This window comes from Pipra filicauda, unplaced genomic scaffold (assembly GCF_003945595.2).
Source record: "Pipra filicauda isolate LSUMZ 115617 unplaced genomic scaffold, ASM394559v2 scaffold231_size1239837_pilon, whole genome shotgun sequence".
Taxonomy (NCBI): Eukaryota; Metazoa; Chordata; class Aves; order Passeriformes; family Pipridae; genus Pipra; species Pipra filicauda.
The window spans coordinates 979470-1007324 of NW_024104345.1; the positions used below are offsets into that span (position 1 = coordinate 979470).

Consider the following 27855-nt stretch of genomic DNA (forward strand, 5'->3'; position numbering starts at 1 on the left):
TTTAGTCCAAAAGTTAAATGTCCTCTCTCTTGAGCTACAGAGAATGTTTCTGTGAGACTAATCCTACTACAAGATATTACTCAGCATAAGATTAGCAGAATTCAGCTCTGAATCATTAACATTGGCTGAAAGGCCTTAACTGGTGTGTTGTAACGTACAGCAGTTTGAATGTCTCTTGATTCTGCAAGGGAGGGAAACAGTATTCAGAGAAAGCAGCCCATGCAGTTAGATCTTCGCAGCAGTCTGTGGTACCATTGCTGGAGTGCTTCTGGGACTCTGAGTTTTGGAGCAGTGTGCTTGTACCTCTGAATACTTGAGTTTGGAACCTGTGAATGTGTATATAAAAAAAAACCCAAACAGCTCCAAATTTGACTTAATCCTGCAGCATCGTTTACTAAAATAAGACTACTGACACAAAGCTCTGCAATGCCCTTTAAAATTGAGTTATTCCTTGTGCTTCATTGCATGTGGTAGCAATTTCTCTGCCTCTGAAAAAGAAACTTGAGCAAGGTGCTAAATATTCACAAACTGCTCCTGTCAAATAGAGTAGAAATGAGTTGTGAAAACCACCTGCTTTTATCAGTTATTTTCAGATGCAGAACAGAGTATGAGGATGATACAGCAGTGGCTAAGCTATGTGGTAGCATCTGTACCCTAAAGCAGTGTGAATGTCTGCCTTGAGAAAAGATAAAGTTCCCACTGTGTTGCAGAGGGCCAGTGATTGGCCCTTTCTAACAACGAGGCCCATTTAAACTCCTTAAAACCAGAAAATGTCACTTGTGAAGTGTCTTAATCATGCATTTATGGAGAGCTCATCTAAGCTACTCTGGTCACCCTAGTTCACAGTGACCTCAAGTCACCAGAGATGCTTCTTTCTCAGACTGTATGGGCAGGGATGGCCTTCCCATGGAGATCACTACTCTTCCTCCCAACATCCATTTGCCCTTATCCATACATAATAAATCTTGGGATCAATTCTGTAACTTTTAATAAACTCTTTACCAAAGATGACTGCAGTATCAGCAGTATTCAACCCTTAGTCCTGCATTTGGGATCAAAAGAAACTCATACATACTTCATTTCTGCTTGCTAACCTACCTGTAATTTGATCTGTTTCCTCCTTTGTTTCATAATCTGTGTTTCCATATAATAGCTTTTTGATGGACTGCTCAAAGAAACCCTCTCTGGCATAGGAATGGTAAAAACAGAGGTGGGCTGTGTGAGTTCACCTCAGGTAGTGGGCTGAGAGATTAGCTGTTACTTCTGTACAGGTCAGTCTGAAAACATTTAATTGTGTAGCTATGAAGCTCCCTGTGTGCAGAAACCACATCGGCTGCAGGGAACCTGCAGGCTCTGGGATGGAGCAGCCTCTGTGGAGGTACAAGCTGGGCATAGAGGGCTAGGGAGCAGCTCTGCTGAAAGGGCCTGGGATCCGGGTGGATAGTGATGTAAACCCATGCCAGAAACAGCCTCTGCTATACCTTTCCTATAATTCTGCCTCAGCTTCCTTGTAATAGCCTCTAAAGAACTGTGCAAAGAAAAAATTCAAAGTATCTAAGCTAGTGTTACCCACAGAGGTGGCTGTAGCCTTGGTGATCTACAGACTGCAGTATTTGGATATTGGGCAGCAGCTTGCCAGTGTTTGTAGTGTTGATTCTCATAGTCATCTGTTTGCTGCCTCCTGCTGGGGAGGGGACTTGAAAGTACGGTGGTAATCCCTAATCACTTATTCTGTACCTTTTGCAAATGAGCATTTGAAAGCTGTCTGCATCTCAGAGCCTTTGCCAAACCTCTTCCCTATCACAATACTGAAAAAAGAACCATCATAAGATTTTGCATGTTGTCCCTTGGAGCATGGAAATATTCCTTTGTCGTGATTGTTCCCCTAGCTTGCTTTCTCTGTATTGCCTCTGGTCTTACAGATAGAGTGTAACCAATTTTAATACAAATTTTAAGGCAGGAGAATCCTTTTGTATTGTTTCTTCTTTTGTTGGTTTTTTTGTGGTTTGTTGTTTTTTTTCATACAGGATATGGTGTAGTTAAATCATACAGAGGTTTTTTTTGAGAAATAGGTGGGATTTCCTATGTACCAATAAGCAGGTCACCCACAGCACATGGTGGTAGATCTTCATGTCCATCCATGGTTTTTTCCCATCAGTTATCTGTGTGATGCTTTCTCATCCCAACATATGTCAGGGTTTGCTCATAACCTTCCCATCCCTTTCCCACCCATACACCATGCAAGACACTGTCATGCACCCTGTTAAAAACAGTGAGCTCTGTATCCCCCATGCTCCACCTCAAATCAGCCTCTTTTCCTGCCCTTGTCAAGGGCAGTCTGTGGCATCCTTTCTTCCCATCCTTCACCATCTTCTTTCTTTTTCTTATTCTTTGTTGGGCTGGAGGGGAAGGCTAATAACTAAGTTAGGGTGCTTGGGGTGGTTCTGACCTGCTAGATAACAGCAGGCCCAGGGAACCTATGGTGCACTTCAGCATAATGCCTTTGATTGTTTCTTTGCATTTTCAGATGTGTTTGCTGGGCTAAGCAGCTGTTAGGGGCTCTGTACAGCCTCCACTCTCCGTTTCAGGTTTCTGGCTTTCACAGAATTCGGTAAGATTCTCACCCTGGATGACTGAAGTTCTCTCCAGAAATCACTGCGCTGCTAACAGGCTTCTGGGATTTCACTGCTTAGCCATGTGAAGCCAATACCTCAGACACATAGCTATAGCTGTCAGAACTCAGGTGTTTATGAAAGCAGAAAATTGCCAAGTGCAGAGTTGAACCAGCTTCTTTCAGGATTTAATTCTGAAAGGGACTTCTAACTCCCAAAGCCACTTATGATGTTGACCACAGCATGTTTAGTATCATTTCTTAGAAATGCTTTCCATGTATAAGAACAGGCATACTGGACAAGACCATCCACCTGAGGGACAGTGACCAATAGCAGCTGCCTGAGGAAGAGCATAAGAACAGGACAGGCATGAATGATACTTCAAAATGCTCCACCAGCCTGTGACAACCTGTGTCTTGAGGATTTGCTGAATCAGAGCTGTTCTCTTCCTCCTGTAGTGTCTTTTCCATGCTTCAGTTCTTCCTGCTTTTCATCCCCACTTCATTTCACTTAAAAAAAAAAAAAAAAAAAAAAAAAAAAAAAAAAAAAAGAAGAAAAAAGTCCAGACTGTTTAAATAGATAGAGTAGAGGATATGTACTCATAAGCTGGGGACCTGGCAAGCTGGAGGAACATCTTAATGCTGCCACATCGGGTGAATGGGTCATGCAAGAATAAATTCTCTGGTCAGGGGGACAAGAGCTTCAGTTAAATCCTGAGACTGTTTCTTATATTTTCCACATAGGCTAGCAGACCTCAGTTTAGACCGTTGGACTGAATGGGATATCACAAAGAGAAGGAGGGTTTGCTTTGTGATTATAATGCACTTTGGTTTAATATACAAAGTGAGAGACTTAGCATTTCCTTAGCCTATAGTGAGTAGATGTGTGGTGAATTTATTTATTGGAGCAGCCAAGTGGAAAGCTAACCACCTAACCATGTACTGGGTTGCAGCAGCAGGAATAAGGAAAATCACATGTTAGAGGAGAACATGGAAAATATATTGGTCCTGGGATTTAATTTACATTTCAGAGTTCCAAACAAAAGGTGAAATTAATGAATTAAATAATGAACTTTAATGGTATTTTGTAATAAATTATGGAGTTTGACACTTCTGGAAGCCTGTAGTCATGTAGTTCTCTTTGTCTACATTAATTCAAGGCTGTGAAATTAAAGCTGTGTAGCTATCATGGTGGGAAGGGAGACTTATATGGATCACAGCATGAAATCTGTTGCTGTTACCACTATGCAAGCAAAATATACATATAGGTTTACAAGCTACAGTTTAGTTTTCTAGGTGTTGTTTTTTTTTTTCCAGAATCAGTTTTCTTATCTAGTTGTATAAAGATAATTAACAATGAAATTATTTTTATCACTTGCTAAGTATTTTCATAGATGTTGCATTAACCTTTTTGGGCTAGCTTGTAGTATGTTATTTCTACATTTCAACTGGGAGGTAGTGTTTGATTATAGCTCAAGTTCTGGCACTTAATTACAGCTGTGAGTGTTCTGTACATATCCCAACTGTCTCTTTAGAGTATTAACAGTAGTGGCATGAATCTGAAGAAGTCAAAAGTTATGCAAGTGGCTACAGGAATAAGAAAACAGGAATAACAGAACCTGAATTCTGCAGGTAACAGTGCTTTGACTTCAGGAAATATGTAGACAGTGGGTGCAGCTTTTTTTTTGCTGCATTCATTTGCTGCATATTGCAGTCATAAAAGTAAATTCTTCATATTTCTAACCAATAATACCACTACACTGGACTTACACCTGGTTGCATGTGCTGCCACAGTATATTCAGATGCTGCTAGTGACAAGCTGAAGGAGTTGTTACCTGGAGATATTTTCTCCCGCTCTTGTGGAGAAATGTCCCATTGGATTTAAAAGAAAATGCTAAACTGTGCAGTGCTTTTGAGAATTGCTCTACAGCAAGTATGGCAATTATGCCCTTTTGGGGTGTGATTACACTTGGTGGTTCAGAAGTGCATATGGTATTACATTTTATTAGATTCCACTGGTTTTTGGAAGGAACTGACCAGTTGGTTTCCTGTATATAAGAATCCTTGGCATTTTTTCTGGGAATGACAGTCTTATTGTCTCAGTTATCAACCTGCTGAAATGCTGAGAAGCAAAACAAGAACTAGTTATAGAAGCTCTAACTTACTTGGAAACTATCAGCATTTGTTTACTGACTCTCAAACTCATCCTACTCCCTGTGTCCAGCCCTGTAATATCTAACTGATGCTACTCCATTGTTCACCCAGAGCATACACCCTTTTGGAGGTAAGGAGTGGATAGCAGGTTCTTCCATCCTCTTCCTCTGCTCTTCTGGACACATCATGGTGTGGAGGAGAGGTCCTGCTTTGTCGTCTCGTATTCCTTGTATGAAAAGAAGACACATGGTAGTGATTCTACAGTGATAAAATATGTTTTGTGTACAATTGTCAGAGTAAGGAACTGGATAATATGCTCAAACACCTCACAGATTAAATCCGGGGAAATGCCTTATCCCTTTGCCAGCTTTGATTAAGGGACAAGTGCAGACTGTTTTGCTTGTGTCAGGCCTCCATGAAGTTTCCACCTGCCAGGGAATCTTTAAAACCTGAGAGCATCTCAGTATTATCTTATGATTGCAGAAGAGATGTTTTGGATGTACTTATGTATTCTTCTTAGCTCATGAAACCAGGATAGGAACAGTTTTATGTTTGTGCCCAGTGGTGAGCAAATAGGGCTGCAGTTTTGCCCAGGCAGTTTTGTCACTAGAATGTGCAAAATAAGAACCCTAGAATTTGGTATTAGAACTATCAAAGTGTTTCTATTTTAGGAAGGCATCAGCATGCAGATGGTATTTGACCACATACTACTCAGGTAATCATGATTTTCCTTTTTTCCCTTGTTCTAGAAACAGTACCTGTAATTCTTCAACCTTTGATGAATCTGAAGAGTGGCAACTTGCTCAAGATGCTGAGATATGCTTGTTGAAGTCAGGAGAAATTATGTAAGCAGAACAGTTTCATTACCTCCAGGCTGAAAGAATAAAGGCTGAGATCAGATATCAGCTATGTGAGCACAAGTCTTACAGGCTCCCGGAAGAGCTGATCCCTTGTGTCCTGCAGTAGAATTTGATCTGAGGAGGATGAGAGAGTGTAACTCAACTACACAGAGCAGCAGCAATAAGCCAGGTCCTCCATCTTCAGTCCTACAAAACTTTAGTGCAAGTGGGGAACGAGAAGGAAAGATGTAGGTCCACATCACACCAGAAAATCTTCCTTTCTATTCTTAGAAGGAGGTACTGTCAACAGGAAGGGGGCTTAGAGGGCTGTGCAGTTCTAGCAGTCGCTGAAAGAGACTGCAGGGACGAGTCGGGGAGTGCACTGCTAGTTGGACCTGTTTGCAGTCTGAAATAGATATCTGAATGAGGTCAGCTCATATAATGCTTTAGGAGTTTAGCACCGAGATAATGCTTCATCTAGGTGCAAAGAACTTCCTTTTTAATTGGAAGTATTTTGAGGCAGCTTTTTTACAGCTTGTTTGGGTAAAATAGACCAAGATGTAGCATTAAGTGCTTCATAGGATCTAGAAGGATCTGCTGTTCACATTTCATCCATCCATCCCCTCTGTACTCTTGATCCCCATTTCCTGTACAAATGATACCGAGAAAGGTGAATAAATTAGGTAACTTATTTTTTGTTTAAATTTATGTTTAAAAAGAACAGTAGAGGGCAGCAGACTCCTTTCTTAATTGTAGTGACTCTAAAAGGCTTTATTCCAGCACTGGTTTTCTCTAGGTGAAATGAAATAAACAAGTGAACAAAATCCACATTTGCCAGAGCAGTGAAAGTTCTTAATATCAGTCAGCTTTTCTGTAGTTTTTGCCTTCCTCTAAGGCTGAATTTTCATGCATTTTGTGGACCTGTCCAAAATATGCTGTGGAGTCTTCCTCAAATAGATGCAAAATAAAAAGCAGTGATTTTTTTTTGTCTGAGTAAGTCGATTGGATCTCTTCAAGTAATTGTATTTTTCTCACTCACAGGATCAGATTACCCCTTACAGTGGAAGAGATCATAAACTTTGGAGAAAGCAACAAAGAGCTGTTCATTAAATCCAGCACCTACAGTATCATTCCCATCACTGTTACAGAGATGGGACTAACAATTAGCTGGATCTTTTCATCAGACCCCAAAAGCATATCCTTCAGCGTTGTCTACCAAGAATCTGAAGACACACCACTGGATCAGTGCAAAGTAAGACCTTTGTTTCCTTACTACCTTAGAGACTGTAGTACTCTACATTCGGCTGCCTAAAGGAATCAGCAAGTATCACTAGGAGGTCTCACCAAAATGCCAGTTGCTATTGCATTAAGGATTTGTTTCTCCAGTTAAGCTGCAGTTCTGCTAAAGGCAGGGTTACATCTGTAGTTATTTAATGTCACCTGCAAAAGTTCAGTTGAAAAGCACTGTAGCTTCTACTGGTTGCATCTGAAATTCACCCACTATTATTAAACAAAACCAAAAGTTCCAAGCCTGCAAAATTCTTCTTTTTTTCCCCTTTTTCAAACTTACTTAATTTCAAGCCCTTTAGGGCAAATTTACCAGGTCTTGAGCAGAAGCCACAAGAAAACATAAATTGCTTGGGTTATCTACATTTCTTACAATGAAGCATAAGCTTGATGGTGTTCAAAATTGCTTTGCCAGTGACCAAGGTACCAGTTTTTATATGTGCTGTCCATATTTCATGAGGATTATGGATTAAGTGAATCTATTTTACTCAAGTAATTGCAAAGTTTTACTGAAGACAAGGCAGCTGTTGGTTTAATCCACCATGGTAGAGGGAACTCTACAGCTGTGATTTACTTGGGGAATAAGACATTTATATAGCATGTGTTAATTCACTCCATGGTTACCAACTCCATGTAAAATATCTCTTAATCTGAAAGCCGAATGAAGTGTGAATGTTGCTTTTGTCTTGATACATTTATTTGATATAACTTCTGAGTTTTATGGGGTCATTCTTGATCTATGTCAGCTGCTCTTCTGACAACTGTGCTAGGGTTTTACAGCAAGACACATAGAATCATAGATACACATGCTTTTGCTGTAAGCTCAGATAAACAATTAAGATTTGCTGAGAAAGCTTATTTTATAATACAGGGAGTATAAAAACATATATTAAGAGACATATTTAGCTAAATCTTGCTCTTCGATATATGGATTTAAGGCAGTGTTAGTAAAGTTGCTTAGATTAACATTTAAAAGATCAGGATTTGATTCTATCTCTAAAGCAGAGATTTATAGGTTATTGCTGTAAAGAGATTATCAGAGGAAAACAGGTATCTCACTGTGAGATTTTAGCTTGGGTGAGGTTTTAATGCTCATCAGTTAAAATAATTAGTTTTGCAGGCAGATATGCACGTTGGGAGTTTCAAGATGGCTGAAGTCTAAATACTTTTCTGAAGGCAAATGTCAATTTATAGGGCAAATAGCAAGCTTCATTTTGATTTGTATTGAATTCCAGGTTCTTATCCCTATGACTCGCTGCAACTCTCATAAGGAAACTATCAGAGGACAGGTGAAAGTCAGAAACCCTGGAATCTACACACTGATATTTGATAACACATTCTCTAGGTAAGTCCTAGCTGGGTGTAAAAGGTGAAATAAACTTAGTTTTAGAGACTGTGGAACTGATCAGATGTATCATTATTCTTCCATTCAGAAGTAAGTATGAGAAATTGGCCAAGAGATCTTCAAGGTCGAGTTTTGGTTCTTGTTCTTGTTTGGGTTTTTCTCCCCCCAGAACAGAATTCCACTCTTCTGTTTCCACCTCTGGAAAGGTAAACAGAAGTAAGCAAGACAGTTTGGTCAGGATTGTCATTTTATTAACAGGAGGCTTAACAGGCCTTTGCACAGGCAGACTTTCTTTTGACAACAGTCAATTTTTTACTCACATATAAGGTGAAAGACTGAATACACTTTTAAGGCTTCTTGCCTAGTTGACTTCAGCTAACATGATCTTTTTGCTCTCTCTTCTTCCTTGACAGGTTTATCTCAAAAAGAGTGTTTTATCACTTGGCTGTTGAGCGACCCGTCATCTATGATGGAAGTGATTTTCCATAGCCTTGACTATACTGTGTTATTTTTAATTAAATTTTTAAGAAATTATATTATTTATGTACATGTAAGCAGACTGATTACCACTGTGTTTGAAGACTCTGAAACTATGCAATAGTTATAATGCACTTAAGAAGAGATGGATACACTAAAAAATGGAAGCCTTTTCAGGAACACTAATGGTTCTGTACTGTGTACAGATTGCTGAAAAGCCAATGTTTGATTTAACAGGTCAATAATAACCAATTTTTTTTTTCAGTGGGGAGAAAAATAAGTGTGTGGGTGTCTAAATGCAAACTGAAATTTTCTGCTGAATTATCGCATTATTTTTCTTCCAAAAATATCCTTCAAAAGGAAATTTAAAGAAAAAAGTGTATTTTTGACCTCTTCACTGAGGAGTAAACATAACCATTTCTGTTTTGCTACTCTTACAGTCAGTACAACAATTATGCAATATTTCAATCTTCACAGGCCTATATTGTAATCCATCTAGAATTTTTTATCTTTTCCAAGTTTTATAAACAGCAAGCATAGGAGTTTTTTAAATTCTGGGCTAAGATTTGGTAAGCCTTAACTGGCCTTTACAAATGCTTTATCACTACCAGTTACAAAACAATACAACATGAAGCAGCAACTCCTTTTACTTTCGCTCACCGTACTCTGTACATTGGTCCATTCTTACAGTAGCAGTGGCAGAACAAGGAGTATCCTCTGTAAAGTACTGCTCACTGTGTGATATTATGAGGAAGAAAATTCCTTTTTCCTGCCTTAGCACCTTAGTCATCAACAGTCATAGGAAAGCACAGTTTCTGAGGACATCAGCAGTGTCTCTCTCTCTAGACCACGTGGAAGGCAGCAATAATGTTTGAACCGATCTCAAAATGTCCATCCAGACTGAATGAATATCCAGGCCTGAGGAGCTCTCCACCCGGTGTTAGTGTATTCTCTCCCTTTCCTAAACCTTGCAGTTGCCCTATCCAACTGCTAACTTTTCATCTTGGATCTGGAGAAAGAGCTGGCTGTAAACACTGCCTCTTAAGGGAAGACTGGGTTCTCATTTATACAGAATTTCTACACAAACCATCTGCTTTCTGTATAGAATTTTATCCTTTTGTCAAAATATCTGAAAGCAGATTTTTTTGTTTTAAAATCCTGTCCTCTGGTGGAATGGCAAAACATTTGGCAGGATAAAGGAGAAAAGCTCTTTCTCTCAACCAGCCCTCCTCATCATTTTAGGTGTGTATGATTTCTCATGTCATTGTTCTCCCAAGGAAACCTCAGACCTGGAAGGTTTTAGTGCAACAGTTGGTAGAAGACCAGCACAGCCTGTCAGGAACCCTGTAGAGACCTGGTGGTAGCTGTAGCTGATATACAGGAGTCATTGTAAGAGACAGAAAGTAAAACATAAGGAGAAAGAAGAAAAAGAGGCAAGCACAAACTGAAGCAAATGGTTTAGGGGAGGGTAAGGAGGCAAACTTGTAAATGTAAAAGCAAGAGCAGGGAATTGGAAGGATCAACTTGACTAGGGAAGAAAGTCAGGGGAGTCCAGCTGGTGTTTATGTGTCGCTGGTCCAATCCATTACCCACAAGGGATTTCCGACATCAAAAGACTGGTTGGTTGTTTAAAAGATGGTGATCACAAACAAGTGTTGGACATTTACACAGTAGCAGCTGAGGTAAGAGGGAAATTTATGATCATAGGAAAGAAAAGAATTGCAGATAAAGCTAAAGGTTGCTTATCATTTGTTCCAGTTCTTAACAATATATAAATGCAGTGATCTTGAAAAAGACTGTGAAAGAATAACAACTTTTCATGGAGCACCTGGATTTTAGGTGTCTGGTTAATGGATAGTGTTTCCCTCCCTTCAGCTGCCTTCTTGCCCATACCAGTGGTGTGCTCCCCAGCCTCTGCCAGGCAGAGGGGTCAGTGCAAAGTACAAGCAGATTTATTCTTCCTCCTGAGGGCTACAGTGCAATTAAACCCATACCTGGCTGTGTGCATGAACATGAGATGGACAAAGATGGACATGGGCAATAAACAGGCCATAAATAGCACACGGATCGGTTCAGGAATTATGGCATATTTCAGTGTTGAAGCTATGTTTTATATTTAATTAGGCAAGAAGAGATTATTTATTGCTTAAAAATGGAGCACTGTGTACCATATGCTATGCAATTTCACTGAGCTGTTACTGAAGTCTGCTGCAGTTTTCCTTTAAGCTTTTAGGTGTGGTTTTTAAAAGCATTTTGCTGTTCTTAGGTAGAATACTAATCTTACTGGGATATCTTTCTTAAAATGCCAAAAGTAAGGTAAAGGGACACTGTCAAGTAGCTTGGGCCAAAATATGACATCTCTGTTCAAAAGTATTTGAAGTCTCTCTATTCAAAGTTATTTGAAAAATATTGAAAAATTGTCTTCATTTCCTCTCCACATCCAGTTCTTAACATTTTTTCATACTGTGGCAAATATTTTTAAGCCACTGTTTATGTAACTCCTAAACTAATTGTCTCCATCTAGTAAGCTAGATGTTTCCCTGAAGGTCTTTCATGTTGACAGTCCTGAGACTGGCTAAAGCATATGTTTGGAAGGAGGGGAATAAAACCACTGGATTGTTTTCATTTAGCATTTGAGTCTTTATGGTACCTTTTCTTCAGGTTTTCCTGCCCCTTGAGAGTAGTTTTATGGCTTTTTTTTTTTTTCCTCTCTGAAAGAGGACTAAGAGTGGAAGCCAGAACCTCTAGTTTAAAGATCAAAAGGTTTGCTCCTAACCAGGGAGAGTATTTAAGGAGAAAAAGTTTCAAATGATGAAATACTCAGGATGCTAAGGTACAGGAGTGCTAAGGTACAGGTAAGGACAAGAGTGCAGCTGTTCAAAACCAGCTTGTCAACAACAAGAATCCCATCATACCAGCTAGAAGAGGCTGTGCAGAGAAGTTAGTAAAGAACCTGACATTAGTACTGACCTTTTGTTTGAATGCCACTGGAGCTATGGAAACCCAATAAAGGACTTTGCACAAGTGCAGGTTTGTGCAAGAGATTATTTCATTCAAGCACCTTATACCTCCATTCATAAGGCACTTGTTTGTGTGAGCTGTGCCAGTGATGCTGAAAAGTCTGTTTATTTACAGGTGCTCAGGTGATTTGTTGAATTGGGCTTTTTATTACCTGCAGGAATGCAATTAGGAGAAAAGAAATATTTAAAATTGATCATAAAATTAATTGAAGGGGATGTCTCACTCGTAGGACAAAGAGATTATATACTGTGTTCAGCATAAGCAATTGGGTGATTTTCCTGGGTGCTGGAAAGGGTTAGGAGGTATGGAGGGTAAGATTTTTGTTATACAGAGGTTTATGTGAAGAAAAGAATGTAGTTTCTTTAAGAAAATGACAGTGTTCCTTTACTCAATCTTACTCAATGTTTCTTAATGAAAAATGACAGAGATGTATTGCACGAGAACGTACCGTGTTACAAAATAGCAAAGCTACAAAAGCCTGACTTTGCTCCTTCCTCAAAATTGAAATTGCACTATAGTTTTAATCATGCTCAATCACTGAGGTTGTAACTTGTTCAGAAGCATCTTTTGGTCTAAACTGCCAAAGAATTGCAAACCCTGTTCACATCAAACTTCTTGCTCCAGATATGGGAAAAATTATGTATACCAGTGTCTGTTACAGAGATGTAGACGGTTGTGTACTGGAATGTTTCTTGATGCTTTTTTTCCCCCTTTTTTAACCTCAGGAATTAAAAAATAAAATTCTTTATCGTTGTGAATGTATGTCCCTTTCCTGCATGGTCGAGATAGCTTTGTGTGGAAGATAAATCTGATGATTGTATGGTCTACTTCTAAGCGGGAAAAGCTTTTACAAAATAAGAAAAATAGATTGTCAGCTATTTCACAAATAGTGGTGAAAGGCCACATCTGTACAGTACAACAGAGGAACAGTGGAGATCCTTAAGTGAGCCAGTCCTCAGAGGTAGAACCAGAGCAGCCTCAAGGACAGCAAGTAAAGTCACTGTTGTCCCTGACAGTGAGCAGCATGGTCCTTCAGCTTAGGACTCCCATCTGGTTTTCCCCAGGTCCTAGCTGGCTCTGTACGCCTGGGTTATGGGGCACGGCAGCGAGAGGCCAAGAAGTGCTGTGTGAGTCACAGTCACTCTTTGGGTGTCACCTCAGTGTTTGCATCTGTAATCCCAGCCCCAGGACACATGGTAAACACATGAGCTGCTGGGGCCATCCAGATGGGTCGGGGGGACAGCAGGCCACATCACCACCAGTCATTGCTTCTTTTGTCAGCTATTTCTGTTTCCTCACAGGAGTTTGCTCCTGGGGTGGAGGCTGCGATGCAGCCTGTCCCCACACTCCAGCAGGAATATATGTGACATGAGTCTGTGTTTCAGACTGATCTGTGTTTGTGGAACCTTCCTTCTTCTTTCCATCTTCCTCAAGTTTTGTTTTTATTATTTGTTTATTAAATTAAAATATGAAATTCAAGGTTATCCTCATATTGTGCGATCCCTCATTTCAAAGCTACAATTACAAACAGAAGTCTCAGAGCATCTCCAGGAGCATCTCCAGAGGATGACACAAAGCAGCCTTTTATTTTCAATGCCTATGTGAAGAATTTAGATACTGCATGTGTCTTATGAATATTCCTGATTTTGCTTAAGTCTAGAGTTATCTTGCTCTGCAGAAACATCAGAGAGTGAAATTCATGCTGCTGCCTGGTAGTGCACCTTGTCACTTTATCACTGCTGAAGTGATATAGTCCCAGTTCCACACTCAGAAGCTTCTCTCTAGGACAGGGTCTCCAGCAAAGCCTAATCTGGAGTACAAGGGATCTGCCAAGACTGAGTTTTACAAATACACAATACACGTGTAAGTGACCTTACCTTGCTGCACATCAGCTCTGCAGGGAAGGCTGTAGCTATTGAAAACTTTTGTGTACATTTCCAATAATCCATTTTAACCCATGTTGATTACCACCTCCCTTCCTTGGTGCTAGTGGCAAGGCTCTCCCAACCCGACTTCTGCCTTATATTTCTATTTTGCTGTGAGGAACGTGTGAAGCTGCCACAAGACAGCAGTACCCTCTGCATTAGTCCTTCAAGTGTCACGGGGATGCTTTGAAGCCCAAGTATAAGGTTTAAAAACATGGCCCAGGAGACTTGGAAAAATCAGGCAGCACTCGAAGGCACTGGGAACCACAGTATCTGTTCAGTTAAATAAAGGATAATTGATTCAGAGCATACTTGGGTCTGCACATACTGAACTCAGATCAATGGCGGACTTTATTTACCATCACTTGAGTGATGCTTGCAGCTTTAATTGCCGTACTTTCACACCCTTCCATCACTTCCCTGCTCTCTGGAAGAGGCACTGGTATAAAGCATGTCTGTTCAGGCAGGAGCAGGCATCAGGAAGGCAGGTTTGCCTGAGGAGAGTGAAAGTTTCTTATCGGCTCTCCCAGCTTCCTCTCCCTGTACCACAAGCAGCGTGGTGCTGTGCTACGTGACTGCCTGCACCCTGGTCTCTGGGTGACAACACTTAGGGCAGACAAAGTCAAGCTGCTCCTTTAAAGAAAAGCGACAGCAGAGGAGACTACAGCCCAAAACTGGGAACATCTATGAAAAAATGGCCTCAAAGAGAGCAGAGGGGAACGAAGCCATGGAAGATCTTAGGCCTCTCCTGGGGCTTCCAACAAGTGCTTAGTGACCATCCTGCTGGAGCTGTGGGTAAGACATGAGCAGTGTCCCACAGGAGGTGTGAAGGGACAGGGGTAGGGGAGACAAACCCTTTGCCTTCACGGAAAACTCCCCTCCTGGGAAAGTGCATCAGCTGAAGGCTGGGGACAGCCTAGTGAGGCATGAGAGCAGTTTTGGTAGGATAAATTCAACTAAAACATCAGGGCAGAGGGACAGAGGAGTCCCAGGAGGGCTTGACCACAAGGAGCTATGCTGCTGGCAGATGGAGGCCCTCAGCAGATGGAAGAGGGGGTAATGACAGCAAACATTTCCATGACTGTGGTGGCCAGCAACAAGGAACCCCACCAGTGATGAGGCTACAGCCAGAGGGCCTGTAGGTAGCAGCTTCCCTGCAAATACATGAGGCACCAACAGCCTCGGAAGCCACCAGCAGCTGCTGGACTGCAGGCAGCCGTGGTGGAACAAGCCCAATGAGGGAAAACCCATCCCAGAGGGGCTGGGCCCTGGCAAAGCAGCAGGGAGCAGCCTGACTCAGAGCAGGATGTTCATGACCCAGGGATGACCCCATCACCCCAAACTGCTCCAATTTTGTTGTCGCTTCACCACCCTCAGCAGTTTCACCTGCTGATCAAGCATGAATATTTCCCATGGCATTTTGGAGAGTGAAGAAGCTTTTATCTTCTCTGAGAAGGCCACAAAATTCAAGTTCCCGGGACTGGTGAGATGCTATGCAGGGAAGAGGAGCTTGAGGCCCCCAGACAGGACCAGAGGTTGGCAGCCCCTAAAGTTTGCACACTTGTTTGTTTGCATAACTCGGGGGCTCTTTTGGGGCCAGGAGGACCCTCTGGCTAGGAGCACCCTCAGCCATGGGAAGGGCTGCTATGGGAAAGCATCTGCCCCCAGTGTGCTCCCTCCTCTCCTGCCCTCAGAAACCTGCCTTCCCTCCCAAAACTCTACCCCACCCCTCGTCTCAGGAGCTTAAACCCGCTGGTGCCTGCGGAGTTCTCAGCTGCACCCCAAGGATTAGATATGTGAAGTAAACCCTGTTAGAAAAGCTTTCCTTTGGCCTTTTTGAGATGGGTAAATCCTGTCATTGGAAACAGGTCATGTGTATGGATCCAAACTGGGAAGGACGTGTGGGCAAGAAACAACCAGTTCATCCTTTTGGGATATGTGACAGTGCCTTTGTTTAGCAGAATTTCAGCTTCTGTTTGCTGAATACAGATTGCAAACCCCCCCCCCAACCCTTCTTGCACATACAGTAAAACATATGTACATCTTTGACCATTTTTTTCCCAAAGGAAAAATTAAAAAAAATATTTTAAAGTCCAATAAATTTATATAGAACTAGAACCCCATCTGCTTAGATGTACCCTATCCACTAGAAAAGCAATGCCAAACGATGCAGAAAGCTTGTGTTTATCAACACTCTTTAATGATAAATGCACAATGAAACCACTTTTTACCTGGAAGAAATAATTAACCAGAAAGCAAACTACATTAAATGAGATTATTTAAAACAAAACCTCCTGAGCACTATGACTTGCAATAGAAGACTGGGAAGTGGAGGCTTGCAATCAGGCAGGACAGGCAATGCCATGTCCCTGTGAGGGGATGAGCGAGGCGCAATGGACACATGATGTCCTGTGGCACTGTTACAGCACCAACACCGGCATTCCAAAAGTCCTATAGAAGTTGTGGGGTGCATTACAGCACAGCATTTTGGGAACTGCTGCCTCTGCCAACCTGAAGTCTCATTCCAAATGTCGTTAAGTTTGACGCTTAATAATGATCTGTCTTACTGGCACCAGGCTAAATATATTTTGTCACTGTTAGCAAAGATACCAGCACATAACTGGCAGTCAGCTGAACCATGGGTTTGGTTTTTGTGTTCTGGTTTACTACAGTTTTGCACCATTCAGAAAATATCCCTGGGACAGACAGTGCAGTGTCTCTGATACCCTTGAATTTTTACTGTGAGGTGTGATTTGTTTCCAGTACCAAAGAAGGAGCTATAGCATTAATTGTACCAAATTTCACCTGACACCACACAGCTAAACTATAGGAGAAAGGCAGGTCAGATTCTGCAATGACCAGTTTATGAACACAGACGACTGGCTTTTCTTTGCAATAAGAACCGCATGAGCAGCCAAACAGAGTTGCATTTGCCCCTGCACAGAGAGCAGCATTTGCCCCCTTCAACAAACCAGTGTTGGAGCTAAAGGCCATTCTCCTTTACAGGGGAGGGGATCTGGTGCAGGAGTCTGGCAGGGCACTGGAGTCTGGCCACCTGCATGGGAGACCTGGCATCACAGCAAATGAAGGCTGAACTCCCTCCTGCTGCTTCCTATGAGGAGGAGGAGTGGTTCATCCTGCTTTATCTGCCTCTGTTGCTGCTGTAACTGGGTTTATCATCTCCCTGTAAGACTTGTTATTTCAGGCTGTGGTCGGAGCTGCTATTTACAGCTGTCACAAAGACAGCTTTTGTCCTCTGTCAGTTCTGCTTATAGCAAGTATGGTTCCACTTTGCTGCTCTCTGCCAAAGGTTTCCTATCTTTTCAGCAAGCAAACCTCAGTTGGGTCCCACACATCAAGGATAGGGCCGCCAACCCTTCCTGCTCCTCTGGGACAGTCTTTGGGGTACACAGGTGGTTTCCAAAGAGTCTCATGTTCCTCTGGAGAGGAGAGAGTGAGGACTAACTTACAAGAGGACTTTGCAAGGAGGGGACATAACAGAGGAGGTCAAGTGAGTGCTAAGGATCAGGGAGTTCCTCACCTGCTGCCTCCCCAGCATGGTAAAGGACCAGTTTGAGCTGTGCTCCTGGCTGTCGCAGGCAGGAGAGAACTGCTTTTGGACCCTGCTTCGGCAGCAGCCACTGCTTTGCACCATCCTGCCCAGTGCTATCCTGAAGCGCTCACCAGCAAAAACATAGAGGAAGGGGTTGAGGCAGCTGTGGAGGAAGGCGATGGTCTGGCTGACCTGCAGCCCGATGTCCAGCCGATTGGCAGCCTGACAACTGTACACTGCCCCAGTGTAGGTGTTGATGGCTTTGACCAGCAAAACAATATTGTACGGGAACTGAGAGAGGAGGAAAGCCGTGATGATCATGGTGATGATCTTCACCGACTTCTGTTTTTGGGATCTTTTGGCTTGTAGGAGGGTCTTGATGATAAGAGCATAACAAATAACCATGACGAGGAGCGGGAAGAAGAATCCGATTGTGACTTTCAAGACCAGCATGGTAACTCCGAAGATCCTGCTGACATTTGGTGGGTACGTGATTTTGCAAACTATTATGTCACCCACCTGCATGGTTTGGCTGTATATGATTTCTGGGATGCACATGCCCAGCGCTGTCAGCCAGACGGCCAAGCACATGAGGTTGCTGCGCAGGAGCCACCTTCGCTTAGAAGTTTTAGCTTTCGTTGCCTGGACAATAGTGATGTACCTGTCAAAGCTGATGCAGGTCAGAAGCAAGCTGCAGCCATAGAAGTTGATCTTATACAGACTGTTGACGACTTTACACATGAAGTCCTTGAAGATCCAGCCATCAGAAGCAGCCTTGGCCCAGAACGGGAGGGTGAAAAGGAGCAGCAGGTCTGCGATGGCCAGGTGCAGCAGGTACCGATCCATAATACTTCTCCTGAAGTGGTATTTGCAATAGACAAGCACAACCAAAGCATTTCCTACTGTGCCCACAGTGAAGATAAGCCAGAAAAACACCGGCAGGAAGGCTTGAGAGAACTGCCTGACCTGCCTCTTGTCGCACATAAAGTCTGTGTTGTTCACTGGTTTTCCACACAGGAACAGCACTGCGCTGTCATTCCTGTAGTAATCCAGGCTAGTCTTGTCAGGGTGGGTGACCTGCAATACGACATGTGGTAAATTCGTTTTGAGAGGCTCAGTAAAGCATGCATTTGCCCCTCTCCACCAGATGCATTTGAAGATGCCTAACATATTCAATTTAAATGGGAAAGTGCAAAGGCTGCCAGGGAAACAGTGCGTTTCAGACTGCTCGAAGTGTTCAGCACAGCAGAGACTTCTAAAAAAGACCCACTGAGTAACACACTCTTTACAAAAGAGTAGTTCACCACCTCCAGCCAACTTCAGTTATTAAAACAGCAGGTGGTGAAAGCATTTTCTCTGTCAGCTCATTCAAAAAATGGTTGGATTGGCAGCTTCGAATACAATACAAAACGCAAAATGCCCTACTTGGAAAGAGGTGGGGAAGAAGGCTTCGTTTTACTGCTACAGTGGAATGGCACCACTGGCTTGAAAGAGGCAGAAAACTGATGGAGGAAAAGAGGGGGGAGAGGAAAACAGTGATGAACAGTAACATAGCTGTATACTCACTATGCTTGCAGCTGCCATCTTCAGCCAGATTGTTACTCAGTATTGAAGGAGGCTCCGTAGCCTGGAGAGGAAAGATCAGGGAAAACAACTGATTTGAAACAGCTCTGAAGTAGGACTGTGACTTTTTTCTTTCTTCCTCTTCTTCTTCTACCTTTAATAAAAACCTCAACTCTATGAAAGAAGTCTGGCCGGAAGATGAACAAACCACACAGAAATTGATGTTACTGATTTGAATTATTTAGCTATTTCCATTTTACAGATTTACACTTATCCTACTTTAGGTCTTCAACTTCTCTATGGCACTGTGCTGTTTAAGTCCTTTGATGTACTACAGTCACTGCAATCTCGTTTTTAACAAGCTGTAGACTGCCCAGCATACACATGTAATAAGGAAGTAATCTGAAAGCACCATATCTTCAAAAAGATTCAGGAGAAAAAATGAAATATGTCTCTTAAATATCTAGCAACCAATAAGGAAAAGCATCTGCCTTTAAGTTAGTTTGCAATCTTAAATATTTGCATCCTCTGCAGCAAATGATTAACCTCTGCCTGCAACTTCTCTTTCTCATCTGTGACCCTGAGATTACCTCAGTTGGTTAGAACATGGTACTAATAATGCCAGGGTTTGGGATTTGACTGCTGTATCGGCCTTTCATTTAGGAGTTGGACTCGATGATCCATGTGTGTCCCTTCCAACTCAGACCACTCTGTGATTCTGAGTTTAGGCACAGCGCTCATTGCCGTTGGCTTGTGAAACCTATGCCCCAGTAAACAAGTAAATACTGGTTTTTTATGCTGCAGATTGTTTTTCTGGTCAGTCCACCATCACAAAAGGTAGCTGAGTCTCACAGGCTTGATGCAAAACCCATGCACTCAAGTATTATTCAACATGGTCTGCACTAGCCTGTCTGTGATAGTGCCTGGGGATGAAGCCTGGGGCTACTGGGAACCCTCAAACAGCACAGACCTTCCCTCCAGAACCCTTCAAAAGCAGGTCATGTAACCAACCGAGAGGGCACCTTGCAGAGCCAAACCTCTCGCCACAGCAGAAGCTGGACAGAGCCGAACCTTCTCCATGGACAAATGGCCCATGTTCGTGCTCTGGCTTCCCTCTGGCTGCTTGTTGCCTGTTGACTAAAAGCACCTGTGACTGTGGCTGGCACAGGCGGTCAGCGAGCTACTGATTTCTCCCCGTACCCATTTCTAACATGTTGTTGCAGCATCTGCTGAAGAGTGCAGAGCTGTGCATCCCCAGGGGGCTTTATAATGTCATTTTCTTTTAGCTGTCAGACCTACCCTAAATTGCAGTCACAAAGATGATTGTAACTGGGCCAGCTGAGTGGCAAAAAAAAAGATGATTGTAATTCTGTTTCCTTTCCACGGAGGTTGAACGTGGGAAAGACAGATATGAATAGTGGAGAAGGCAGGGGACTCCCTTATGAGACAGGCTGAGAGAGTTGGGGCTGTTTGGCCTGGAGAAGAGAAGGTTGTGTGGAGACCTCACAGCAATGTTCCAGTATCTGAAGGGGGCCTACAGGGAAGCCAGAGGGGGACTCCTCATCAGGAATGGTAGTGACAGAACAAGAAGAGTAATGTGTACAAATTAAAAGAGGGTAAATTTAGGCTAGAAGAATTTTTTTACTGTTAGGGTGGTGAGATACTGGAAGAGGTTGCCCAGGGAGGTTGTGGATGCCCCAACCCTGGCAGCGTTCAAGGCCAGGTTGAAAAAGGCCATGAAACCTGGTCTAGTAGGAAGTGTCCCTGCCCATGGCAGGGGGAGGTGGGACTAGGCAATCTCCAAGATTCCTTCCAACCCTTAACATTCTATGGGTGTGACTCACTGGCACAGTCGCTGGGAGGGGGAGGGGGGCAGCCTGGACTTGGTGCCCAGCAGCCACACCTCTGCATGTTTGCTCTTTAAACCTGTTAATCAACCTTTGGGCTTTTTGTAGGCTGAGCTGGGTGTGTGCTCCTGGGACCCCAGGCTGATTAGACCTGTCACAGACTGTTTATTCTGTGGTTTGCAGGGTTTAGGTGGCTCAAACACAGATGGCAATCTTCTTTTTTTTTTTTTTTTCCCCTTTTTTCCTGGTAAACTCTTTCAATAGCAAAAGGACAACATCGCATACCATCATTTTTCTGCTCATGTGCATCATCTAGCACAGGGCAAATCAGAGGCTGCTCCCAGGCTGTGTCCTGCTCCAAAATGCTTTCACTGGAGGAAAAAAATATGCTGGAACAAGAACTGAGTCTCTCTGGGCAGCCGCCAGTGTACCCTGGGGAAGCTGCAACAGGCTGGGGAAGCTGCAACAGGAAGGAGGGTCTGGTCCTGCCCACTTCAGGCTGACCCACAAGCACAGCTTCCCATTGTTGCACACCAAGGCTGCAAGCAAGGAGGAGCCAGGGTAGCAGGAACTGCATCATGCCTCACAAAAACTGGTGCTTTGCAAGCAACAGCAAAATGGAGCAAAACAAAAGTACACCACTTTCAAGAGGAAAGGCCAGGCTATTCCTGCTGCAGAAAGTGGAGAGACCCAGGACGGGACTGCAGGTAGTCATGTAAAGTTCCTGCTGGTGACAACCATCCAGAAGAGTGACAGGAAAAATTTTGAAGAGGAAGGCAGTGAGAAGTGGTTAATAAATATATGAATTTGCACATCTTATGTCTTCTTTCTGGTAAGCTGACATGCAAATTATTCTGATTTAAGTTCCTGTTTCTGCAGAAAGTCCAAGCATCACAGTATTTTGCTTAAATGATATCATTCAGCTATGACTGATGCTCGTTCAACTCACACTTCAAGGAAACTTCCAAATTGCAGTTCAGGCTCAGTTCCAGTTAAGGAGAAAACAATGATTCTGGCTAGGGTTTGGGTTGGGCTCCACTGTTACTTGGCATTATGCTCCAGTGTCAACAGTGTGGCATCCCCTTCCAAAGGGAAGGAGCCCCAGCTGCTCCACGCTCCACCACTAAGGTGTCTGCATATGCTTAATACTTAGTTGTCATCCTGAAACTCTTCCTGAAACAGGTGTAGGTTTGTATGTGATGATACCTCCGTATGACACTTGGCCTCTCTCACAGCCTGGGCACTCCAGTAGGAAAACAGAAGTGAGGGAGTAGTCTCAGATAAACTCCAGGGTACCTGCTAAGGAAAGCACAGGTGTGAAAGCACAGGCATAGTCTCTGGGCTCTGGCACAAGTTACTCTGGGCTGGCAAATGGCTGCCTGACAGGGGATCCATGGTAATTATTCCTAATTCAGGCTTGTTTGGCCCTTGGTGTAATGCAAGCTGATTCAGCATTGGGAGAGCTACATTAACTTCAGTAGGGTAAAGGCATGCCCATGGGTAAAGCCTCTGATGCAAAGGATCTTCACATTCTTTGGTCTCTCATTCATGAATCTGAGCCCTTGTGCTCAGGATTTAAGTGACTTTAATCAGTTAATTTAATTCTCCCTAGAGGCAAAGTAATAAATTTATCTTATCCCATCACTTCACACAGCCCATTCCGCTGTATTAAAAGTCCCTGGGGCAGATAAATGTCCAGACCAGAGCACAGGGAGCTGCTCATCTTGTTCATTACTTTTCTGTCAAATGCTATTTGTTAAGTGAGTGTTGCTCACAGCAGCAGCTTTTTTGCCCCCGAGGGTGGGAACAGAAGCAGAACGGTGTGAAAGTTTGTCCATTTGCCAAATTTCTGCAAAACTTGCTCCTTATTTCTATCTTTGCTCAGTGCCATCCACAGTTAGTTCCTTTCAAACAAAAACTGAGACAATGTGGTCAGTCCCCGCAATACCAGCATGCATCATGAGATAACTTGTGATTTCCCTTCAGTTTATATCATTACAAAACTAAGCATCTCTCTTTTTCTTGCAGATATGTTGCTTTCATGTTCATCAAGAGGACTTGCAAGTGTAATGCTTTTTTGTTTGTTAGTTTAAAGTAAACAGGAAAATTAAAACCACCAGCATTTCCTATATGTCTTCTTTTTAAATTCACAGTGCTTAATACTAAGCACAACTTGAGATGATTTTTAAAGCTCCTCATTTATTGCTCCTCTGTACTAATGGCAGAGATGTACCCAGCTTGATGTGCTGATCAGGTTCTGGAAAGATTTTGCAGAAATAGAACAAAACTTGGGATTATACCCTCTGCTGAGGCTGATCAAGAAGTTTCCTTTTGCCACAGTGAAAACTGCACTGTGTTTACATTAAATCTGACTTTTAATATATCTGTTTTCCACTCCTCAGTTAAGAGGACATTAACCTGCTTCTTTCCAAGCAGGCTATTTTAGAGGTTCAACAACCCCTCAGATGGTCTGTTTAGGAGAGCAATTCACTGTCCTCTATGAGCAGGATATTTTACAGACCACAGGATCACAGAATATTCTGAGTTGGAAGGGACCTACAAGAATCATTGAGTCCAGCTCTTAAGTGAATGGCCTGTATAGGGATTGAACCAACAACCATGGCATTATTAGCACCATGCTCTAACCAACTGAGCTAAATCAGTGAGATCAGTGTCTCTGAGTGCCTGCTTAGGTAAACTACACACAGGGATTCCTGGGGATTTCCATGCCAAGCAAACAAAAGAGTGCTCTTATTCCCATTTCCAGTGTGAGTACAAAGTCATTAAATTTTTCCTTCTCTTTAGAAAGGTGGAGAGCTAAAGTAAAAAACTGTCCTGAAAACTCTCTGAATGGCCCAGGTAATTAGAACATCCAGCCCAAAAATGCACCAGCCTAAGCCTGCCCAAGTGAACTTCTAACAGTAGCCAAAAACCCACTTAGTTTTGGCAGTGAGGATGGGTTGCAGACACGGAGCTTGGAAGAAAAAAATATTATTTACACTACCCTAAGTGTAGTATTACTTTTCTTCCACAAAAATAGGACAGGTTTAAAGTGTAGAATTACTAAGTACTGAAGATACACAGTTACCCATTTTCTACCACAAATATATATATCTATATTTCTGTGAACCCAATTCCTGTTTGCTGCCAAGGTATGCTTCAGCAATCCCTGTGCAGAGCCATATAATCAGCAGCTGCTTTTACAGAGCACTGAGATGTTACAGAATATCCCTGAAAATCAGCAGCATCAAGTTTAATGTGAACAGGGTTCCTAATGTTAGTAAGCAGTTGGGAATTAATTATCTTATTTAAATCAGCAAGGGTCACAGCACTTTAAAACAAATTCTGTAATGAGTAAAAGCACATTTTGGTGATGGTGTTGACTGCTTTGTTGTTTCAAAGTTATTCTACAGAGTAAGTTTTTCAAAACAGCAAATAAAATTGTGTGCAGCACCTACTGCACCTTTCATAGTGAACAGGATGATGTTTTTATAGTGGAGCGGCATCTTGCACAAACTACCAGCAGTTTTTCTACCACTTTTTCAGTCTTTTCCCCCTCATCTTCATATTTCTTGACTTTTTTTTCTTATTATTTGAGCTCAATTCTTGTTTCGGGTTTTTTTTCAGATACAGTAATAGTCAACAAGCCATGACATAGTCTTAGCCTGAAGCTATTGTGAGAAAAACAGAAGGAATCTGTAATGGCACTACCGTATTATGTATCATAGTAAAATTATAGCATGTAGTAAAATACGTACCATGTGATATAGTAAAACATTTAAGGCACAGATATGCAGCAAATCCATCTAGCAGTTTTTCTTTCCCCCATTCTCTCTGCGTATCACACCACAATGTGCCATGTAGGCTCTGGCACACATTTGGGCGAGACTGGACAGAAAATAAACTTTTCTCTTCCAAAAAGGTTCTAAGGAAGGGCTTGAAGGGCAGATTGTATTTTTCACACAGATGATCAATATAGTGTTTTGTTATTATTTTAATATTGCTGGAATTTGGTACCAAGAGATACTAAACATTCCATTGTAATGACACAGTAGGACAAATAATGGCTTTTACTGGTGTCCTTTTAGCATTAAGCAGCAAACAGTAAGTTTCAAAGAACAGGATTGTACCCCACAATTCAAAATACAACGTTCTGGGTTAAAACTGCCAATACCAATAGCCCTAGGTGACCCATCTCAGCCTGGCTTTACTTTCTTCTAAATCAGGTAAAAATCCATCTTGTGTTCATGAAAAGCCTTTTTAAACAGGCTTTAAAGGACTGTTTGTTAAGAGGCATCTGAGGATCTGAACCTGGAAATAACAGGCAAATTATTAGATCATACACAGCTGAAGAGAAATAAGCACAATTTATTATTCATCTATTTGCCTCTGAAAAGAAATTAACCAAACCCACCAGTAAATTCATTAGCAATAGCAGCAATTACTGACAGCAGAAAAGCCCTCTGGGCTGTAAAGCATGGGCATAACTGGAAGGAAGAGTGGACAGCAAGAAGTATTTTAGTAGTGGCACATTTTGGTGTGCTTTTCCTGTTGGGTGTCACTGCAGGGTAGGGCTGAGACACAAGAACGAGGCATTCCCCATGAAAAAACACACTGTAGATACACATAAAGATATAAAATCTGAATAGAGTTTTTTGGGTGTGGGTGTGTTTTGGTGTGTAGGTTGGGTTTTTTTGTTTCATTTACCCACTCTTGCACTTAACACTTGATAAAAGACAAGGATTTCCTCTTCAGAAAAGGTACTAATGATAATGCTGACTTTGTAAGCCCAAATCATGACTTTCTTATAACAACGTGATAATCTGTTCTGACTAAAAGGCTTTCTTTTTGTTAGTTACTGTGTTCTGTTCTACAAGCTGACAAGTTAGATAGTTTTATAACCAGTTAATGGCGTGGAAAAATAACGGTTAGTTTCAGTTGTTGTCATTCTTCAGTTTTTCCTCATCTGTTGCACTTGTTGATGGCCCAAGTCCATATCAAACACAAGTCATGAGCCAAGAGATGGCTATTCTTTGGAGCCTGCTGCTTCAGGCTGTGTCACCAGAAATCAGTGAGAAATCAGAAATGGCTGAGTGCTGTGGAATTCTGAAAGCTCTTCCGAGTGTGTACATCTGTTTGATGCTCAGCTGCGTTTCCTCCACTGGCCTTGAGGTTCAGCTCTCTTGGCCTTCTTTTGCTTGGTAGAGATACTTTCTTATAGTAAAGACACTAATGGTGCCTTTGGCACTTGGCAAGCAAGGACAGACAGACCAGACCTAGCTCATGTTCAGGGGGTAAAAAACCCAAGGGCTGGTGTTGAATGTTCTCATTCCTGTCAGGTATTCACACTCCTATGCTGTGTATTCTTAATTAATTTGGGAGCTGTCTGTGCCTGCTTGGCTAGTTTGGAGTACCCATTTAGAGTAAATGTTCTGTTGGCTGCATTTGTCCTCAAGGGATATAAAAACTTGACAGGTCCAATTACTATTTTAGGAGAATCATTGGCTTTGTTACTCACGTTGTAGGCTGGTTCATACAGTGGCTTTTAACTCTTGAATGTTTGCCTGCATAAATGTGCAGGGTAAAGGGAAAAAACCAGACTCGCCAGCAACGAGCAATGGGGTGGCACACCAAAGTTTGAGGGATTGTGTGCCAGTGAGATCCTCAGTCGGCTACACAAGGTGCTGGGTACAAGGAACTGCATCTGAAATGTCGCTACACCAATGCACACAGCACAAGGAAAAAGCAAGAGGAGCTTAGAAGCCTTGGCTCAGTCCCAGAGATGCACCAGCATTGGCATAGGCAGAACCTGGGGGGATGAATCCTGTGGCTGATGTGCTGTAATGGATGGTTACAGGCTCTGTAGGAGAGATAGGCAGGGCAGACAAGGCGGGGGAGTGGCGTTGTATGTAACAAAAGGGCTGGAATGTACAGAGCTTCCAGAGCGTGATGGCGGGGTTGTGAGCCTTCAGGTAAGGATTAAGGGACAAACAAATAAAGCAGATGTCATTGCCGGTGTCTACTATGGGCCACCCAGCCAGGATGATGACACCAACAAATTAGTCTTTAAGCAACCAAGAAGTACCTGTAGATCAACACAGCTGATACAAACAGGTCCAGAAGATTCCTAAAACACCTGTACTTATTGGTACAGGTACTATGGGAACTGACTAGGAAAGGTGCCTTCCTTGATTTGTTACTTGTTAACAGACAGGGTCTCGTGGATGAAGTGGTGATTTGGGACCATCTTGGCCACAGTGACCATGAAACAATCAAGTTTAAAATCTCCGCTGACAGAAAGAAAAGTGACAGCAAAACTTCAACTCTGGATATGTAGTGAGCAGAATTCAAGCTGTTCAGGGAACTAATTAGTGAGGTCCCCTTTTGAAGGTGCTAGGGTCCATCAGTGATGGTCAGTTTTCAAGTGCCATCTCTGAAGAGCACCAGAGTGGGCAATTCCAAAATTCTGGAAGTCAAGCAGCTGAAGTAGAAGGCTGGTTTGGCTGAGCCGGGATCTTCTTCTGGAGCTAAGGCGAAAAACGGAAAGTGTATGGCCAGTGGAAGCAAGGCCAGGGGACATGGGAGGACTTCAGAGATGCTGGAGTAGTGGACAGCCAAACTGCCAATCATGTGGCCACTGCTTTGCTGGGAAGCTAAGCAGAGGTGGCCCCAACTCGTAGCAGGATAGGAGAGTGCCAGGGAGGACTGCCTTCTTGCTTCTGCCTTTTCCTTCTGTCCCTTTCCATTTTGTTTTTTCTTTTCCATTCCTTCCCTTCTTCCCCTCCCTGGCCCTGGATTTTGTCATCCTCCTTCCAAAGCATCCTCACCCGCAAGGTGGAAATCAGTCACATGGATGGAAGTGAGAGTACGGCCATCTCCCCATCCTCTTTTTGTCCCTTTGGCATCCATGCCCCTGTCGCTGTCCTGTAGACTGGGAGATTGCTCTTGCATTTCCTTGGCACGGGTGTGCGAGGCATTTCTGCCCAGCCAAGGTGGTGGGGGCGGGTGTTCTGTCATCCCCTCTGGGGAGCTGGGACAAGTTCCGGGGCCTGGAGCCTGTGTGGTGCTGCAGGCAATCGTCTGCCCACGGGAGATAAAGGCCAGAACCAGCCTTCTGTCTGGGCACCTTTTCTGTGGGAGCAATCTTTGGAGATGTATTCAACATTGGAGGTTGTATCTTTATTTCGGTGCTGGGCTCCTGAAAGAGGATGACAGTGCTTTTACATGGGAAG

The 27855-nt window shown here is 42.8% G+C and overlaps 2 protein-coding genes across 5 annotated transcripts in view; one reads left to right on the top strand and one right to left on the bottom strand.

The window, feature by feature from the left end:
• Window positions 1–12493, top strand: part of FYCO1 (FYVE and coiled-coil domain autophagy adaptor 1) — a 45920-nt gene extending 33427 nt beyond the window's left edge. Inside the window, exons 15-19 of one of the 3 annotated variants that reach the window (XM_027748545.2) lie at window positions 2528–2611; window positions 5516–5611; window positions 6647–6857; window positions 8128–8237; window positions 8651–12493. In XM_027748545.2, coding sequence (XP_027604346.2) covers window positions 2528–2611; window positions 5516–5611; window positions 6647–6857; window positions 8128–8237; window positions 8651–8726 — 577 coding nt within the window. In that variant the 3' untranslated portion in view covers window positions 8727–12493. Of the gene's footprint in view, window positions 1–2527; window positions 2612–4146; window positions 4279–5515; window positions 5612–6646; window positions 6858–8127; window positions 8238–8650 lie in introns of those variants that run through there. The other 2 variants (XM_039381561.1, XM_039381562.1) reach the window with 2 other exon arrangements.
• Window positions 12494–16813: 4320 nt separating this feature from the next.
• Window positions 16814–26153, bottom strand: CCR9 (C-C motif chemokine receptor 9). Of its 2 annotated transcripts, none has more exons than XM_039381559.1 (3): window positions 26142–26153; window positions 18780–18840; window positions 16814–18290 (listed from the first exon to the last, which is right to left on the bottom strand). In XM_039381559.1, exons 2-3 carry the CDS (start codon window positions 18795–18797, stop codon window positions 17127–17129), a joined length of 1182 nt encoding a protein of 393 aa, XP_039237493.1. In that variant the 5' UTR covers window positions 18798–18840; window positions 26142–26153; the 3' UTR covers window positions 16814–17126. The 2 variants fall into 2 exon arrangements, with proteins under 2 accessions (XP_039237493.1, XP_039237494.1); XM_039381560.1 differs by lacking the exon at window positions 26142–26153 and adding an exon at window positions 21830–21901.
• Window positions 26154–27855: the final 1702 nt, after the last annotated feature.